At 33.6% G+C, this 19,839-nt stretch overlaps 1 protein-coding gene across 1 annotated transcript; it reads right to left on the reverse strand.

Moving 5' to 3' along the window:
* Positions 1-8,472: 8,472 nt before the first annotated feature.
* Positions 8,473-14,512, reverse strand: LOC128232316 (uncharacterized). Its single transcript, XM_052945807.1, has 5 exons — positions 14,436-14,512; positions 12,664-12,816; positions 12,089-12,207; positions 10,979-11,054; positions 8,473-9,933 (listed from the first exon to the last, which is right to left on the reverse strand). The coding sequence occupies exons 2-5, from the start codon at positions 12,680-12,682 to the stop codon at positions 9,359-9,361; spliced, it is 789 nt and encodes a 262-aa protein (XP_052801767.1). The 5' UTR covers positions 12,683-12,816; positions 14,436-14,512; the 3' UTR covers positions 8,473-9,358.
* Between the last annotated feature and the right edge of the window lie 5,327 nt (positions 14,513-19,839).

Below are 19,839 nucleotides of genomic sequence, written 5' to 3' on the forward strand. Positions count from 1 at the left end.
AGTAATAAAATGCTATGATTTCTATAAATGGTTTGCATATTTTACCCCGCCTGATATTATGACTTTTATAGAGTTTAATTGCCATTAAATATTCTCAACAATAATTCACATCAATATGTATTGCCCTTCTAGTAACATATTGTAAGAAACATAATCCGCCTGCATTGTAGATATTCCCTTTATAAATGAAAATATAATTGATATTCCATGCGAATATATGAAAAATCTCAAATACGACCTAAAGTAAAGTACTCCACCCGATTTCTTTATATTATCTCTTTTGCTCCTACAAAAATATTGATGTAATCTAACAATCTGCAATATTAACTACAAAACAAGAACCTTTCCAACTCACTCCTTATATTCGCTTACGAATTAAAGCAACAATCATAACCATTCAACGTGTACAATATTCCTAATTTTTAAGTAACGATCAAAATACGTGTGGAAATTTATTATTATATTGTAATTGATCACCAGTTGTAATTAATCCTCCCCAATGAATTGCTGTACACTAATTGTTGTTCGTCTAGGTCATTAATTCTTAATTGTTTAATTTGGATTTACATGTTTGAATTTGACTATTTTCAATTGATCAAAAACTCAGTTATCGCAATTCAGTATGAAGTTTTATCCAAAATTTATTTATATGTTATTAAATAATGTACTGTGTCTAGGACTTTTAAGATTTGTATCGGAAACGCGGACTTGTATTATGCGTTGTTTCCATCAAGCTCCATTTGGGAATAGTTGGTGTGAATTGCACGATACTCTATGTTAATCTATATGACTTCGGACGGAGGAAACATAATTGAATTTCTTACTGCGAGTTAGGGCGGATGTAATTTGTCCGATGCTTTACGTTTTGAGGTCTCTCGTGCAATGGGTATGGTCGCTGTAGCTTCAAATATTACGAGAAAAATGTACATTATCTATATTCATTCTATTAGTAGCATATTTTACACTGATCTTATTTTAGTGAAACGTTTCGTACGAAAAAAAAACGATTTAGTGGTGCAATAGGGAAGTAAAGAACAGGAAAATTAGGTAAATTGCTGATTATGAGATTTATGAAGATTTCAACCTAAAATTTTAATGTCAAGCTCAATGTTGCTAGAATTAAAAAGTAATGTCCTCTCCGCTGTTTTTCTTGTTAAACAATAAGAATTTCTCACAAAAATACAGATTTGAAGATAATAGATGGGGACAGCTAGGGAAAAAATTATGTTTTGAAAATGCTTGTATTGTAGTTTGATGTTGAATTTACACATAAATAGAAGTCTTTTGCCGGCAATACAGCGGTCCTGGTTTGATTCCCTACTGCGGGGCCTGCAATTTCTCTCTTTCTTCATAAAAACTGTGGAACAAGGTGAATTGAAACATAATACAACACAAAATACAATTAAGAAAGAACTATTCGAAGAGTTAAAGCTTTAAAATAAACACACATGCAATGTAAATTCAAGACTCTTAATAGAAAGATAACTACTTATAATAAACATTGACTAGATTCGGCAGTGTCGGACTCTCCCGAGACTACTCGTGCGAAGTACATATTTACTTAACAGTGTAGAAATGTGTACGCGGAAGAATTTTACAGAAGTTCAAGCATATAATTGATGTCTAAACTAGGCAAACGATATGAGCTAGTTTTTACACCTTGACATTCTTACAACTATTTAGCTGCAGTTTGTCGACGATTGTATCAGAAAATCTTATTCAAGTAATTATGATTCCAATTGTATTTGTTTGCATTGCCACCCTCATGATTAACTATTAATGCAAATTCAGCTAGATGTATTCCCATGTGTGGTTGTTCCAATCCTGTTCAGAAGATAACTGGCGACTGTCTATCACATACTTAATGGAATATGACAATGGCTTTCGTTAAATGTTTAATGTTTGTGCATTAGTCAACCCACTGAATCAAAACAACGATTATCAATGATTGAAACAGATGTAATATATATATTCAATGAGTTTAATTAACTAATTCATGCTCAATAGTTACTTCATATTTACACACTACATGTACTATGGATACTTTCATTTTTAAGTAGCAAGTTTACGAACCCAATCAAGTATGTTACATTAGAGATTACTTATAAGCTATGTATTAGAATAGGAAGGAAACGTGATGTCTTGCCTGTTTTTATTTTTCTGATTACAATCATTGGAATTGATTTAATCGTGACGTTGATACACGAAGTTATCTCCTTGTTGATAATTCGTAAAGTGTTAGCTTTATACAATGTTTTCGCATAGAATCACGTACGATCTTAATTATGAATTTCTGACTGATATGTTTGTATCATACCTAATCTTTAAATATCTGAAGAAACCCTCTTCCTATGTTTGTTGAACCTCATCATTTACTAACAATACAATGTAAAGCAAATAAAAAGAATTCGAAGGTAAAGGAAGTCAATGATAAATGACTATAAGATTAACTTAAGTTGTATAATGAATACTACCTACCTTGGAAAATCAGACTAAAAGAGTAAACATGACTGTTTCTATATATAGCAATATTTCCGGTTTAGGCCAACATCTTCACCGATCCAGACAATGAGTTTCACTTTGCTGGCCTCAATCATTAACTTTAATTTATATACATTTATTCATTCATGTATACAATAAATCACAAGTGGGCATTTTTTTATAATTAAAAGATCATAATGATTTAAGAACAACAAGAAAGTACATATTATATAATAAAACATGATCATATTAATAGTAGAGGAAAACGATTCCAACGTTTTTGAGAGCTTGTGTTTGGTATATCTTAGAGATGAAATGTATGTGTTATAAGTGAACTGAACAGAACTGAGAATTTATTAATTATAGTTTAGGAAAGCTTAAGTTACAAACGTGCAATATACATATATTTAATAACACAATATGCAAGTTTTTAGCATAAATGTAAATTTTAAAATATTTAAGAATAAAGAGAGACTTGTCATAACCACACAGAGTGTGCAAATCACTTATTGTTTGCCTAAAAGTGGAAATAACTGTTTGTGACGTATACAACGTATTTGTTTATCAACCTTTTGACACATGAAAGGGATATTTATTACGCAAAGTAACTGAAGGGATGACCATTTTATGGGACAAAAGTCTAACAATTGTAATACATTTCGTTAAAAGTCAAATTTCAGGGATAATTTAATTTTTCTCCAACAGACATGATAATGAACATTGTTATTCAAAGTTTTGAACACTGAGTAATTTAAGTTGTGTCTTTCTTGGCACAATTAGAACTGTTTCCAATGCTGAAATGAATGTTGTTATTCAGGGTTGGGAAAATTTGTACAGGGAATACATGAACAAGTTTTGCAATTGAACAATTGAAACCCTAAAATACACATGTTGATAAAATGTTGAAAATAGTATGCGCAACTAGGCGAAAATACCATTACACCTGCTTGTATCATTAATTTCTGCATCTGGGCCTTGGTTGCGTACATTGATTCATAAGCTGAAAGGGCGTTATGTGTGAATTTTACCCTATTATATTCCACTTGAAGCTTATTCCGATACTGCTTTCTTTATTTATCAAAGTTTGTCAAATGTTATGTCGAACATTCCTTAACAGGGTTAACCCCACCCCAAGTCCTTTCAATAAGCAGTGGTGTATCAAACAACACTTTTATTTAATATCGATAAGTTGATAAACATGTTAATGGTTAACTTTCTTTTATTTAACATTTTAGTTTTGCGGTTAATAGCTACACTCTATATTTGCATACATGTCTACAAATAATGATGTTGTTGATGCTCATGATAATGATGATGATGTATATTTATAGTATATTTACTGACTTCAGTATTTTCAGCATTGTTAGATGCCTAATCGCGTTGCCTCCCACAAATATCTTTATTACATTCTCGAGAATATTAACGGAAAGTAAAGAAAAACAATCAAGAATAATTAAATAGGACATACAACTCAACGCCCAAACATGCTTTGTTATAATGGGCGGACACCTGTCATATTCCGTTCGTGGATTCTTGAAAAGATTGATGTGATTTTAACAATGCGGTCTGTAAGACAATAAAGAATTCATGAAATTGATGAACGAGTCGAACTAGTTTCTCTTTTTATTAATTTCTTAAATTAGAAACTTATGAGAACATTTCAATCACAAAATTAGTTGAATTGGCAATTTGTCTAGCTTGATATATAATGAAACTCATTCAATCAAAATTCGAAGTTTAACGTTTTGTTCATGTCAATTTTGATTTCAGAATTCAAGATGATTATCATGACATATATAACAAAAACGAATATTTCAGGAGTGTACATGACACGGACGGACATGAAATCAAATATAACATTGCTGGCAACTTCAGATATGCACAAGCCATGTTGGTATCGGTTTTGTGAACACAAGGTAATAACTTTCAACATTCTCGAGTTCTTCAATGTTTAAACACGGAGTGAACTACTGTTTCGCTCACCGGTCCAAGGAGATAACATATTGCCTAAAACCAAAATCCGAACAATTGAGTCTCTCGTAATATCAAATACAATCCTCTATAGTACCGGAACCAGAACACGGGTTGTGTGTTAAAATACAAAAAACACAAACCAATAGTGAGTACGAAAGAGATAATTCTAAAGGTAATAAGTATTCCTGTCAGGAGAAAAACAGTTATTTGAAAATCTAAAACGGTCATGCATAAGGTAAACACCAAAGTTACTTTAACGAGTGTTTTGTTGATCCAAAAGTATAACCGACAATTACCTCCGGCGAGATCAAAATTGGAATTGTATAGGTGTTATTCGTTTTCATTTCTCGTTTACAGATACTTAGCAATCCTCCATTGAAATCATTCTAATTACAATGTCGAATCAGAACTGTGATTGTTTACACAATAACCATAAAGCATGCATCACCAAGACCAAATAAACTGCAAGAAACGCCTACTATTTCTAAAACGCCAGCATTTAGATTTCACGTATTTTGTTTTTTTTTCTTTTTCGTCAACTGTTGTAGTGAGATAGGTTGGAGTAAGAGAATAAAACATCTTGTAAAAAAGAGTGAGTTTGTGTTTACATCTTCTCTCCTTCAGAGATTCAAGTCCTGTTTCTATATAAAGATTTGAAATGGAGATATGCCGCGTTGCTTCGGAAATTATTCGCGCTGCCTCATGCTGAACCTTTTCTAGGTCCTCTGCTTCAGCTTGCGTTAGATTATCCCAAACTACATCTACGTATTCCAACAGTGGCCGAATAAATGTTTAATATAGGACTTCTAGCGATTTGCGATCAAGGACGAATTTAAATGATCGCATGATGTAAATACGTTGCCATGCCTTGGTTTTGACGGAGTTGATATGCTCATGCCATGAGCAGTTATTGGCGAGTGTCACGCCGAGATGTTTATGAGCAGTAACTTCCGCTTTTTGAACATTATCCATATAAAAAGGTGGATGTGCCTGTCCGTTTGTTTTTCGAAATATTAAGAATGATACGGTTTTCGCCGGGTTGAATGATACAAGCCACCTTTCTGCCCACAAATGGATTTTGTTCATGTCATCATTTAGTTGCTGAGCTGCAGACAAAGAATCGTCGACAATAATATACAAGGTAGTATCATCTGCGAAAAGACGTATGGGTGATTTTATTTCCCGTACGATATCATTTATAAAGACAAGAAAGAGTAGGGGTCCAAGAATTGAACCCTGTGGTACTCCAGCAGATATTGAAACTGTATCCGACATAGTGCCAGATAGGACAACCGTCTGTTTTCTTTCACTGAGATAATCAGTAAGCCATAATAAAAGGGAACCGGAAATACCACTTTCACGAAGCTTGAAAAGTAGACCTTCATGCCAAACACGATCAAAGGCTTTTGAGATGTCACAGAATACTGCCCTTACTTCTTTACCCTCGTCTAGTGCAAGACAGAAGGAGTGATAGATAGATATATACAATCTGATGGAACAAACCCTGACTGAAATGGGGTTAAGAAGTCATTTTGACGGAAGAAGTTAAACATGTATTTATGCAAAATCCTTTCTAGAACCTTACTTATAACACTCAAGAGGGATATTGGACGATAATTACCAACAGCTTGGGGATCTGATTTATTAAAAATCGCACAGACATGAGCCAGTTTCCACTGGTTGGGTACTTCACCAGAACGAAGAGAGTAATTAAAAAGATCTCGAAGGGGCTGTGAAATTTCGGCGGCTATTTCCCTTAGTACAAAGATATTAACAGAGTCAAGTCCTGTTGCATTTCCAGTTTTTAGTACCTTAATTGAATCTATAACATCTTGATGGGAAATATCAAGATCTTGCAAGAATGGGACATCAGAGACAATAGGAAGAGGTCTGTTAGGACCATTCAGAAGGCTTTGAGATTGGAAAAAGTTATTCAAAAGATTTGCCTTGTAAATGTTAGATTCGTATACGATACCGTCGTGGATGAGAGGGGGAATGTGTTTAGAAGCCGGCGTAGCACTAGTAAAATGTTTGATAGTTTTCCAAAAATCGGACTAGGAAAAGGTATTTCCCTGAAGTTTTGAGGCAAGCTTTTCATAATGTGATTGTTTGGCAGTTTTTTTATAATATGGTTAGCATGATTGCGAATAGTCCTGTAAGCTTGCCAGTGATTTTTATAGTTTGAGCGTCTGGCCCTTTTGTATGCTCTTCGTCTCTGGCGGAGTAATGTACGAATTTCATTATGAAACCACGGGGGGGGGGGGGTTCCTGAGTGCGGATCATTATAGACTTTGACGGTATACATAGTTCACAAAATACCATAAGTTGATTGGTAATTTTTTTAGCGTAAATATCAATATTCGTGTGAAAACATGCATTCCAGTCAAAAGATGACATAAGCGTTCTGGGTTTGGCTTAGTCCCCTTGTGAAAATTTCCATACTTTTCGTTTAAATGTTGATCCGACCGTTTTTTTTTTGAATTTCAATATGCAAAAAATAGGGCAGTGGTAACGAACTAGCTGGTCCAGAAAAGGTTCACCTACACCACATTTTAGTACAATATCTGGTGATGAAACTAAGAATAAGTCGAGAAGAGATTCCGACGTTTCAGTAAAATGAGTAGCGTCACGGATGACTTGTGACAGATTCAATTGCTGACATAAAGACTCAATATTTTGTCCAGATAATGATTTATTCATATGTGGATGGGAATGGGAATATGATCAATCTGGCCCAAAAATGACATTTTGAGATATTGTTACCTTTATGATGCCAAGTATTTCTAGAACAAAAATCCAAAGTTTCAAGACAAAATTCACAAAACCTAAAAAATATAGTACCTTTCAGAACACGGGTGTAGAAATTGAAATGAACAAAATGTATGGTCTAATGTGTTTATTTAGAATGAAATATCCATGTCACATTAATATCATGTCAAGGACTATTTACATGTAACATATAAGTTTTAGCATAGAAACAATAAGCACTCATTGTTTGATTACAAAAGTTAATAAAAAGTTCAAAACTGCATTTGGTTGCTATGGTAACTATTGATAAAGCCATTTTCACTCATTTTATACATGTTTACCAAAAAATAATGTTATTCATAAAGTTGTGTTTTAAGTAATTGACTTTTTTATAATACCAAGCAATTGCAGAAATAAAATCTGAAGTTGCAAGTCAAATATTAAAAAACCCAATGGATATGGAACATTTTGTAACAGAGGGATTAAACACAATTTGAACTTAATGTTGGCTAAATCTGTTCTTATTTTGAATGAAGAATAAAAGTCAAAATATTAAAATATAAAACTATGTATCTTTACTAGAATCACATAAACTGCAAAAGGAAAATAACAAGTATACATCGCTAATGTCCATAGTGATAAAGAAACTTACAACAAAGGTTGAAAATGCTATTACCAATCATTATTGAAAGTCTGCATAACAAAGAATTATATCTTAGTTAAATTATTTACAGTTATTGACTTCTTTATGATACTAAGTATTTTCAGAAATTAAAACTGAAGTTTCAAGTTAAATTTCACAAAAGTTCAAAAAACATATGAAACATTTTGAAACAGCGATAAAAAATAATTTGAACAAAACTGTTCTAATTTTGAATACAATATCCATGTCAAGATATTTAAATTTTTAACTTATCTTTACTAGTGTTACATAAACTTCAAAACTAAAATAGCAAGTACACATTGCTAATGTCCATAATGACATAGAAATTGGCCACAACGGTCAAGGCAAAAATCTGTTGCTATGGTTACTAATGAAAATGCTAATTCCAATCATATTTGAAGTCTGCCACAAAAAGATGTGTTCCTAATATACAATGCCTTTTAAGTTCTTGGCATCTAAATGATACCAAGTCTGTAAGATATAAAAACCTTAAGTTAAAGTCATTTTTGTACAAAGAAATCAAAAGATATGGATCATTCTGTTACACATTGATAAACAGTTTGAAAACAATGTCCATTAAAAATGTTCTTACTTTAAATGCACTATCAACGTCGAAATACTAACTTTACTGTATGTTATAGCTAACACATTAACTAATTCATAGAGACAAAGAGTACACATTGCTCATTTATGTACAAAATGACAAAAAGAACTATGGAAACAACAGTCTATTGCTATGGTTACATGTGATAATGCCATTTTTTGATCATTTTTTCACATTTGCCACAAACATTTGATCTACAATCAACATTTCACCAACAAATGAGTAAATGACAATACTTAATTCATTGAGATGTCATTTTCAACTGAAGTAACAATTCTAAAAAATGCATCTTCTTAAATTGTCAAGTCACATTTCGGTAATTAATGCTAAAGGCCTAGCAAGTGATTAAGGAAAAATCTGCACATTCTCTTTCATTTGCAAAAAAACAGAGTTGTAGTTTGCAATGATTTTGTAATAAAAAACACTTCCACAATGCAATGCAACCAACCAATGATATTAGTAATACCCAAAAAAGCAAATATCCTTTCTCGTGTTTCAAATGGCAGAGATACATATAACTTAATTGCGTTAGTCTTTAGATGTAGAGGATATTTCTCAAGTTGTTCAATACAAAGTTGATTAAACAAGTGTTTTTGTCCAACTAATATAAAGGGACTTTGCAAGCCTATAACAATCTAAGTAAACAATCCCAATAAGTTATTTTTCATTTCCTCTCATATTCATATCAAACCTACTAATGTGAGTATTTAAAGTCCTAAACACATCGATACTACAAAGCGTTCACATTTTCAACACTATTCATTATTATGATGTCATGTTACAATTAATTACACTTGCTTAAAATGCCATTTATGACATAAGTATACTTCCTGGCTGGTTTGACAAACATATCTATGCAGCACTACATTTAACCAGTCCACATTAAATTAACACAGAAGGCTATGTTTGCGTTTACTGCCTTTCGGTGTGTCATTTTTGCCAATATCAACTTTGACTTTCCCCATAGTTGGTTTAGGGCATACTGCAGATCTTGATGACTCAGATCTAAAGAATGGACCTATAGAATCGTGAAGGTACCATTGACGTGCAGCATCTAGGCACGGTGCGTGCTTTAGTTCAGGCAAAATACCACATTCTGGATTCATCCTCAAAAGATTAAATTCACTTTCTGATGAATCTACAAACTCTTTGCAAACTACAACTCCTGGTTTCTGTTTTGATACATAGAAATGGTGGTATTTGGTGATATTCTTTAGAGTTTTGAAATACGTATTTAGGAATGATTTCCAACTGTGAAATGTGACTGGCTGCTGAGGGTCATTAACCAGCTGTGGGATGTTGTGGCCAGACTTTGAAGAGGCGGATACTGTGTGGGCAATTTCTTGAAGATTCTCGGCATTACAGCATCGCCACTTGACCTTCCAGATGCCGAAGTGACAGTCAGGAGCAAATTTGGTGTGCCCAGCCAACATAGTGTTTAGTGTTACACTCTCATGCAGTCCTGAAAATTGTAGGAAGATCTGTTTAGTGTAAATAAAACGTATCTATATTCAAAAAAAAAAAAAAAACTAAGGAAATTATTTTAGCTATGGTATAATAAAATTTTCAAGACATATAAATCTTACAATAATGGAGTGTTTACATATATGTTTATTTAGTTATAACATATCCCTTATATGAAATTACTGCCAACTATGCTTTAACTTCATCCAGTTCAGCTAGTCTAAAATAATAGACGTGTTATACGGGATTCTTCCAATCCCTAACGTCTAAACGGGAATGTGCAAAAAAACGGGGTGTTTTAAAAATATTGAAATTGTTTTAAGTGAAGTATTTTATGGTTGAAATTGATCATAAAGAGATATATTCATATTTTACCATATAAGTGAAATGTTATTTTGCACTAAACAAGCATTTAGTGCATTAAAACAAGTTGTTTACCTTTCCAATGAAACGAAAGTTGACTGACACAGACAACAATTATGCGAAGGGGAACAACTGGATACAATCGTAATAGCTCGGCCTCCTCCGACAAAGCTTCGAGATAGACCTCGTTATACAATCGTAACAACTCGGCCATGGCCGAAATGTTCCGAGCGATTTGAAACTGTGCCCTAAAGCCTTGCAGGTGCCCTTCATGTATTTATCGTTATGTTTTGACAGAATGAAATGAAAAAAAGCCGTCAAACTAATAATTATAAGTTGGATATTTATTTTTTTGTGTACGAAACTTATATAAAATAACATTATCTGGTAATATTTCTTGTTTTTATGATATTTTATAGACGCTATATGCTTTAACCCGGAATCCTGATCGGAACAACTACCCACTTTTGATACTTAACAATTTGTACGTGAAGGATTTGCCATATCAAAAATCTAAAAAAAATCCGTCAACGTACAATTATTTGGACTACCAGTTCAGCATTCTATTAAATTAGAGCACTGCTTGCAGGTATCAATGATGTGATTGATTTCAAAAGACAGCTCAATGCACAATTCCTTAAAAAACAGACAAACAATTATTAACAGATTAGAAAACTGACCTGTCATAACACGCCACATGGCATACCAAAGCACAGTGTGGTTCTTGTTTTGGCCAACGGCGTTATCAAAATGAACCTGGAAAATTTAATACAATCTTTTTTCATATTTGAGCTTTATGCAGTACAATATTACAATGAGGGACACATTTCATAAGCCATAGTTGAAACTAAATATCCAATTGTTATCAAGCATCGAATGTGAAATGGAAAAAAAATCTAAGTAAGAATGTGTTTCATGGTGTAATATATGTTAGGTTTCATCATCTATTATATTCACTATTGATTCTCATAATCTCTTCTTAGTCTAAAATAACAGACGTGTTATACGGGATTCTTCCAATCCCTAACGTCTAAACGGGAATGTGCAAAAAACGGTCGGGGGTGTTTTAAAAATATTGAAATTGTTTTAAGTGAAGTATTTTATGGTTGAAATTGATCATAAAGAGTTATATTCATATTTTACCATGTAAGTGAAATGTTATTTTGCACTAAACAAGCATTTAGTGCATTAAAACAAGTTGTTTACCTTTCCAATGAAACGAAAGTTGACTGACACAGACAACAATTATGCGAAGGGGAACAACTCGATACAATCGTAATAGCTCGGCCTCCTCCGACAAAGCTTCGAGTTAGACCTCGTTATACAATCGTAACGACTCGGCCATGGCCGAAATGTTCCGAGCGATTTAAAACTGTGCCCTAAAGCCTTGCAGGTGCCCTTCATGTATATATCGTTATGTTTTGACAGAATGAAATGAAAAAAGCCGTCAAACTCATAATTATAAGTTAGATATTTATTTATTTTTTGTACGAAACTAATATAAAATAACATTATCTGGTAATCTTTCTTGTTTTTATGATATTTTATAGACGCTTTATGCTTTAACCCGGAATCCTGATCGGAACAACTACCCACTTTTGATACTAAACAATTTGTACGTGAAGGATTTGCCATATCAAAAATCTAAAAATAATACGTCAACGTACAATTATTTGGACTAAATCTCTTCTCAGCAATAAGGATGAACTTTGCATAGGCTGTTAGAACCTTTAATCCATATTTATTTTATAGATAATCTTAATGGGTAATCGTTTTGAAGCACTACATACCTCAGCATGTTTTTCACCAACGCCAAAGTGCTGAAAGTAGTGGTGGGCCATGCTCACGACACTGTCGCTTCCTTTCCCTGGAAATTCGGCCTCGTCCACAAGATAAAATGTCTGTTTTCCTGTTAATAAATATTAATTGTTAAAGGGACTTTACACCAGATTGGCACCAAAAAATGTTTTTTCTGTAATGAATCTCAGGACAATTATTTAATAAAATGTTTTACTTTTTGATATCATAATTGTAAAAAAATACCAAAATGTTAATGCTCGATCCGAAGTTGCCAAAATTGCAGTCCAGTGTTGTATTCACTGTGCTACGAAGGCTTACTCTAAACCTTTGGAACATTTAAGCTACATACCCAACTTGGTAATATCACATAATAACATCGACAAGCCAATCACGCATAAAAATGAATTATACTAGGTATACCTAGTAATCTTTCTTAATGGTAAAATACGGAAAAACTGTGAAAAATAAATTATTTGTAAACTATGTGGTACTTCATTTAGTTTTAACTGTCTTATTCTGTTACTCCTTGTTTAATTCCAAGTGACATCTAACCATAAAAATTTACCTGAACCTTCGGCGCACATGCCAAACACTTGACACTTTCGTGGGGTGGCGAAATATATCGGCCCAACTTGTTGTGCATGATGTGGATAGTGAACTTGCTGGGCAAAATCCCATGAGTAGTGGTAGTGCACATCTTGGCTACATGGTTCAGCACCTTTAAAGACAATAATTATAGCATTTAAAAAAATCAAATAGTATTGTAATTTATGAAAACAGGTGATCCGACCGCTATTCAGTAACTTTCAAATGATAGTAATATACACTGTATCAGAAAATGTTAGGGTAAATAATAATCAATTGTGGCACAGACAAGTGTACTCAGAAGAAATATTTTGATCAATATATTAACATATAAATCTTATTTTGGTTTTGGAATGGCTCTAACCTTGTGAAAGAATTTCACTGCTATAAACATCTTTGCTTGCAGCAGTTAACTCCTTGTACTGCTCTCTTTGATTTTTTGCAGTGCTTAGATGAGCCTCGTACTCACTTACAAGTTCATTTTTATCTTCATCACTTAGCTGACCCGACTTTCCCAATTTTACACCAAATTTTTGGCATTTAAAACAAAGGTCTGTCGTTGGCTTTGCCAAGGCTATGTGAGGGCAAAGTTCATTCCAAATGTTTCGAAATGTTTTAAGACACACTTGTCTATAGCCAGTCTCAACAGCACTTTCCTGATATATTTCATGAATTTCAGAAATGTTAACATCAGATGGCAATAAAAGAACAGTCTGATTTGGGCAATTAGGGAGCCGACCTGGCAATGGCAAAGCATTGTCTGTTGCATAATTTTCAATAAAGGTTTTCAACATGCTTCGGTCTGTAAAGCTAAGGGCGTTAGCTGGGGCCTTGTGCTTATTCCCATGAATTCTGGGCTTTATCCCCTCAGAATCCAGTGATTTTGCCATTCTTTGCAAACTGCAGTAAGATGTTGCATGTGCAAAAACAAATGTGGTTTTACAGATTTTGTGTCCCATAAAATAATACATCTGCGATGGTTTCACACGGGTCTTTTGTGATTTCTTATTGGACAATATGTTGCCAGTGGTAACTCTATGGGCCAGCAAAAGACTCTTAATAACAAGTTCTCTTTCATCATTTGAAAGGTCCATGCAGTCTTGTCTGTAAGCTAACAGTTTTTCAAAATCAACTACTGATGAGCATGGTTTCCCATTATATATTCCTTTACATCCACATGTTTCTGCTCGCAGTTTGTTTACATTATGAATCTCCTTGACATCTTCAGGTCTTGAAGTACCATCATAATCATTTGACAGAGTAAGTACATCATCGTTGAAACTAGTTTCAGAAACATCATGTTCACTATCAGGCTCTTGTTCATTGTTTATTTCACAATCAGAATTATTTATAAAACATGATAAAATTGACCTTTCATCTGAATCTTTTATATTTTGACTTTGAGATGACTGCACAAGTTCATTGAAATAAAGATTGTCAAGTTTAAGTAGTTCATTTGCAAAATCTGGATCATCATTTTGAATATATTCTATATCATAAGGTACCATCGAGGCCTGTGACAACGTGAACTGACTCATAGTTTATTTAACATTTAACCTTGGCGGTCATTATCGGTTGCTAACAACAAAAAATATTTTCCAATAGGTGTCGCAGAATTCACTTCCGGGTTTTGTCAATCACTTTGATTGCCATGTGAAAGTACTGTCAAATTGCATTATCAAGCTTACAGATTGTGTTATACTGATTAAACATAATCAATAAATGATTAAATAACATTTTATTTGCACTTACCACTTGTAATTCCACAATTTGAACCCAGAAACGTTGAAGTTTAACACCGGATGTTCCTCGTGATAACTGGGAAACGGTGTCTCGGTTACTGCGTTGTTTGTCAGAATGTGAACAAATATCGGTTATAAACAACCATTTCATGATCAAGCATATTCTGATCAATGTTCTTTTGTTTCCAAAAAATAAAATAATACTGTTTTTATTTCAAAAACGTCTCACATCATCGACCAGAAATGTTTGCACCTTACCGTCATACAAACGTAGTTACCAAAGTCCAAAAGCCGAACAGCTGAACAACTCTTTCGGTAAATTAAACACACGTTAAAAGGTTATAATCAACTAAACGTCAATAAATAGTGTTGCAGAGGGTTTATTGCTGAAATTGACGTGTTTTTTTATGTTGACAACAAATAACTAAGTTTTAAGCTCGAAAATACTATGAAACATCAAGGGGAAAAGAGTGCACGATTTGATTCTCGCTTTTTCTCGTTATTCACGTTAGCGCCACAATGATCAAAATCGTGTTCCCATCCACATATCAAGGTTAAAATCTCCCGTAATGACTATATCTTTTATACCAGTATCAACCGCCATTGACATTGAGTTGGTAATAGATTCCAGAACATATGAAGTGGAATTAGGAGGTCTATAAAAAGTATCAAGCAAAAGACGCTTTGTTTTCATGCGTAATTCAAGCCAAAGACACTCTACATCGTTTACTTCTAGATCACGTCGCTCTAACACAAATATGTCGGATTTAATATAGAATAAGACACCTCCATGGGGGTCAGTTGATCTATCTCTTCTAAAAGGAGTATGGAAGGCAGGAAATATGATCTCAGATGTTTCAATGTTAGGCGTGAGCCATGTTTCAGTAAAGGCTAGGATATCAAAGTTATGTAGGTCAGCATATAAAATGTCTTTTTTACCGTAAAAGTTCTACACATTGTAATGTACTATACTTAAGCTACCATTAATCGCAGTAAAAGCTTCAGAAGAGAAGGTAGACAATGATGATTTTCATGAACATCACCAGAAAAAATTAGAAGCATAGACAACTAACAAATTAATTCAAAATGTGTTAAATGTTTAAAACCTTTGGATTGAGCTTGAAAATAGCAGAACAAACCGACCCTCATTCGATATGTGCCTATTTCAATAGACATTTATAATAGTGTTAACCGGGGTCATAAAGCTGTATGAATGAGGGATATCTACCAACTGACTGACCTGTACTACGGAGATAAAGGGAAAAGAGAGAGAAAGTAAGAGGAAAGAATGTATGAAGGAAGTACCTGAGTAACATAACAAGTACTTGTAAATAGGTAATTCCCTTATATAAGTAGGGTTTGGGTACATTTTGTCAATAAATTGCGCGAGTGGGAAAATCATATAACGCACTTTTGTGCAGAAATTGTTACAGGATGTGTTATTACAAAATGCGAGTAGCTATATACACAGTAGTGTTAGAGAAACGACATCTTCATAAGTATATCTCATGTATGTAATGTGTTTGCGGACATGATAGCAATGAAACGACTTTTCCTACCAGTATATACGTTATAATATTAAAAGGGCAGCTACCGCAGAAGTCTGAGATTGTTGTGTATTAGATCTTATGTGAGAACATATGCAAATGATTTTAAAGGTTGCTCGTGCAACATATGGGAAAGGATATACTTTGACAGATACTCGAAACTTTGTGAAAACTAGTGCCACGTGATTAGGAAATATGTTAAGAAATATTTTAACCGACTATTACTGAATTTAAGTTCGACTGAGTATGTACCTTTAATGTGTCAATAGGTGCGCACGCTTTTCTCCAGACAGACGAGGATTAAAATTACGTCAGATCGGCCTACATTTCATTTTATCAATGAAGGTGTTCGCTAGCAGTGTATACGGATTAATTTATGGTATTTAATTCATAGTGTGATACTACGAGTATATTAATTTATTATTGATGTGGAATATTTGATCAATTATGGAATATAAGTGATTTGATTTTTTAAATATGTAAGTTTGTAAGAAATGTTTAATATGTCCAGTGGCAAACGATAAAATAAGGATGTACTTCATTCCTGTAAGCGGATATGTGTGCTGATGTAGCAACTATGCGGATGTATTTGTATAGTTATTTATCGTATGAGTGTCAAAGTGATAGTACGTTCATTCATGGAGAGAACAAACAGTGATTTGGTGTTATGAGCATGGTATAGCAGCAGTTTTGAAGCATAGCAGTATAATGACAGTGTTCGCTAAATCAGGTATTTATAATACTAAGTTTTAATTTCACGGCATGATTAATCCTATTAACATATATTAATAACATCATGACATAATAATTAAAGACATGTGATATTTACAACAGGGAGAAACCCAAGATAATTAGTTTGACAGGATCATGGAACATTATGGTGTTAAGTTGATTTCAGATTAAAAAAGCATGTTCATCTCAATGTAAGGAAGAAATTTGTCCAATAAAAATTGGCTATAAAATAAAATTCTTAGCTATCTTTAACTAAAGAGTATTTATAAATAATGATAATAAAAAACCCCCACACAAATAGTGGTTAATTATGGTTCCATAACATGCATGGTACATAGGCTTGCTATCAGTAAGATTGCATTTTTTGACAGGATTAAGCTGGTGCATTACAAGAAAAACACATGCATACACATATATACATAGACATACATATACATACCCGTTCATACACACGCACGCACGCACGCACGCACGCACACACACACACACACACACACACACACACACACACATATAGAAATATGTGTGTGAAAAAATACTAGGGTAAGCAACAAGATCAAACAGTTTAAATTGCATTTTCAAGCTTACCATCAATGTGAATAATAATTCCATACAGGGCACAACTTTGAAACTTGTCTTAAACCATACACACATGAGAATAAATGTCAGTAATATATATTTTGACAACTTTGGAACATTGCTTGGAAAGTGCACAAAAAAATCAAAACATAAAATAAGATAGGTAAGAAAAATAAATACCATGATATTAACCATATTTCAGTAAAGTTCATTGTGTCAACATTTTAAGTAGCAATTGGTGAGATACTTAGGCAACAATACATGTACAATAATTTAAACATCCAAAATGTACATTCAAGTATTAATGCTTACCTTGTGAATAATAATTTTACAATTAGGTATCTGATTGTAATGTTGATTTGAGATAAGGTATTAAAGGTTGAATATTGTAATTAGTACTAATAAGTACATTTAATTTACATGATGGTGATATTGATTTTGAGAGTGAAAAATAAAGCATTGTTAAGCCAAATAAGTAATTACATGGTCAATGCAGTTTAAATATTTGGTATACATGTTCACCATCATATTAGAAAATGATACACTACATATCACAGGTGTAAAAATGTACCATTCATGTCCTAAGATATAGAATTGTAATTAACAATTTCTTGGTCTATAAGTGGGAAAAATAACAGAAGACATGGATTAAAACCATAAAGTTAATAATCAAAGTAACCTATAAATAATGTATTCATTGGTAAGTGAATTTAAAGAATTATAAGTGAGTAAGTATGAGGCTTACTCCCCATCACTGAAAGTTCACAGATCATGAAGAATGAGATTTAAATCCAAACTGTACAAGGTCCATGTGACTGTTTATCTTGATTATGGGACTGTTGCCATCTTTTTTTATGAAAATGTTGCCATCAAATGACCAGCTGTCAGTAACAGGGAAGTGTGGGTTCTTTTTTTTAAAAAAGTTCACTTCTGTACTGTGTAAGGTGTTCATTTATAAATGCCTTGCTTTTCTTTTGTCTCAGCTCCTTTCTAATTTTCATGAAAGCACTTTTTGTCTTATATGACACAAACTTGACAATGATGTCCCTAGGTTTGTCCTTTGGTCTGCCATTCCTGTGGGACCTGTCAATGTCAGTGGATATTTCCAGGCCACCTTGTTTTGCCACCTGCAGGGCAATGTTGTCAGTGTTCTCACCAGGCTCCTCCCTGATGTTGCTAATGAGAACACAGTTCCTCCTACTATATTGACTGGCAGCATCCATTTCAATTTTGAGGTCATTGACCTGGGTCTTGAGCTGTGACACCTCTTCTTGAAGGGGTTTTACCTGCTCATGGATGGCAGAGTTCACCATGGCAGCCATGTCTTCTCTTAAAGACATCCTCAAAGAAGAGACTGTTCTTTGAATGTCATTATCTGATAGCATGGAGGGTTGCTGAATGTGGGTGGGGCCTTGGGGTTGCATCTGAGAGCCCATTTGGATTGGAGATTGCATGAAAACTGGAACATGGGGCATTTGTGTAGGGGTATATATATATATACTGATGTTGTTGCTGAGGTGTACAGTTGCCAGATACAATTCTAGTATTGACTGGGGTGGTATTTGAGCTAAAGGATGCTAAATTGATGATAATTGAGATGTAAAGTAACCTTTTAATCCATTAAAGGCCGTCGATACCATTTTATTAAACCAAGGGCAACTCGAGAGCCTGATGTCCTTGACAAAACATCATAGACGTAATCTGGATTATGTTGTTTGATTTATCATTGGCACGCTAGTAGCCAACATGTAGACCAAACTGCTATAGTCTTGCCGACTGAATGGGCTTCAATTGTCCAAATTTATTGTCGAGGGAAATCGTTTTAAAAAGGCACGATCGCAACAATTGCGAATGTACAAGATTGATCTTGTGGATAATACAGTTTCAGATGTATTGGAATAAAAATAAAAATGTTATTAACAATTTACACGAACCTCGCAATCACCCCTCGTATATATAAAATATAAAGTTCAAAACAATTTGTAATGGGGTGGTAAAACACAGAACTTATAGATATTAGAGATACGTTTGCATGATCTCCTTTACAACTGTCAACATCAAGATAATGCATTATGTATTGGTGTGGTAAAACCCAAATGTTACACATATCTCCTTTACATTTTTAACGTGTTTATAAACATTTCTGCATGAGTTATCATTCGGAAAACAAACTACAGCCAAGGTTAAAAGCAGCAGCTCCAGTTTGATTGAAACTGTTGATTGCAGTAACTATAAAAATAATGTTTATACAGTCGAAACTCGTTATGTCGACTTTGTCGGTATCTAGGGAAAAAGTCGACATAACGAACATTTGACACATCCGAATTACAAAAAAGCATCACCAATACCAACACATATGCGTTTGCTATATATCCGACAGCCGACTTCTGCAATTAAACGGTCTTGTTACGGTGGTGGAAACAGCAAACGTATTATTTAAAAATAAAAAAATAATAATTATGCGTGCCAAATTCATTTAATTCGCGTTTAAGGATTACACAAATCAGATATAAAACCATAATCACATACACTTTTATATTGTTACAAAACGGTAAA

Source organism: Mya arenaria, chromosome 4 (assembly GCF_026914265.1).
Source record: "Mya arenaria isolate MELC-2E11 chromosome 4, ASM2691426v1".
Taxonomy (NCBI): domain Eukaryota; kingdom Metazoa; phylum Mollusca; class Bivalvia; order Myida; family Myidae; genus Mya; species Mya arenaria.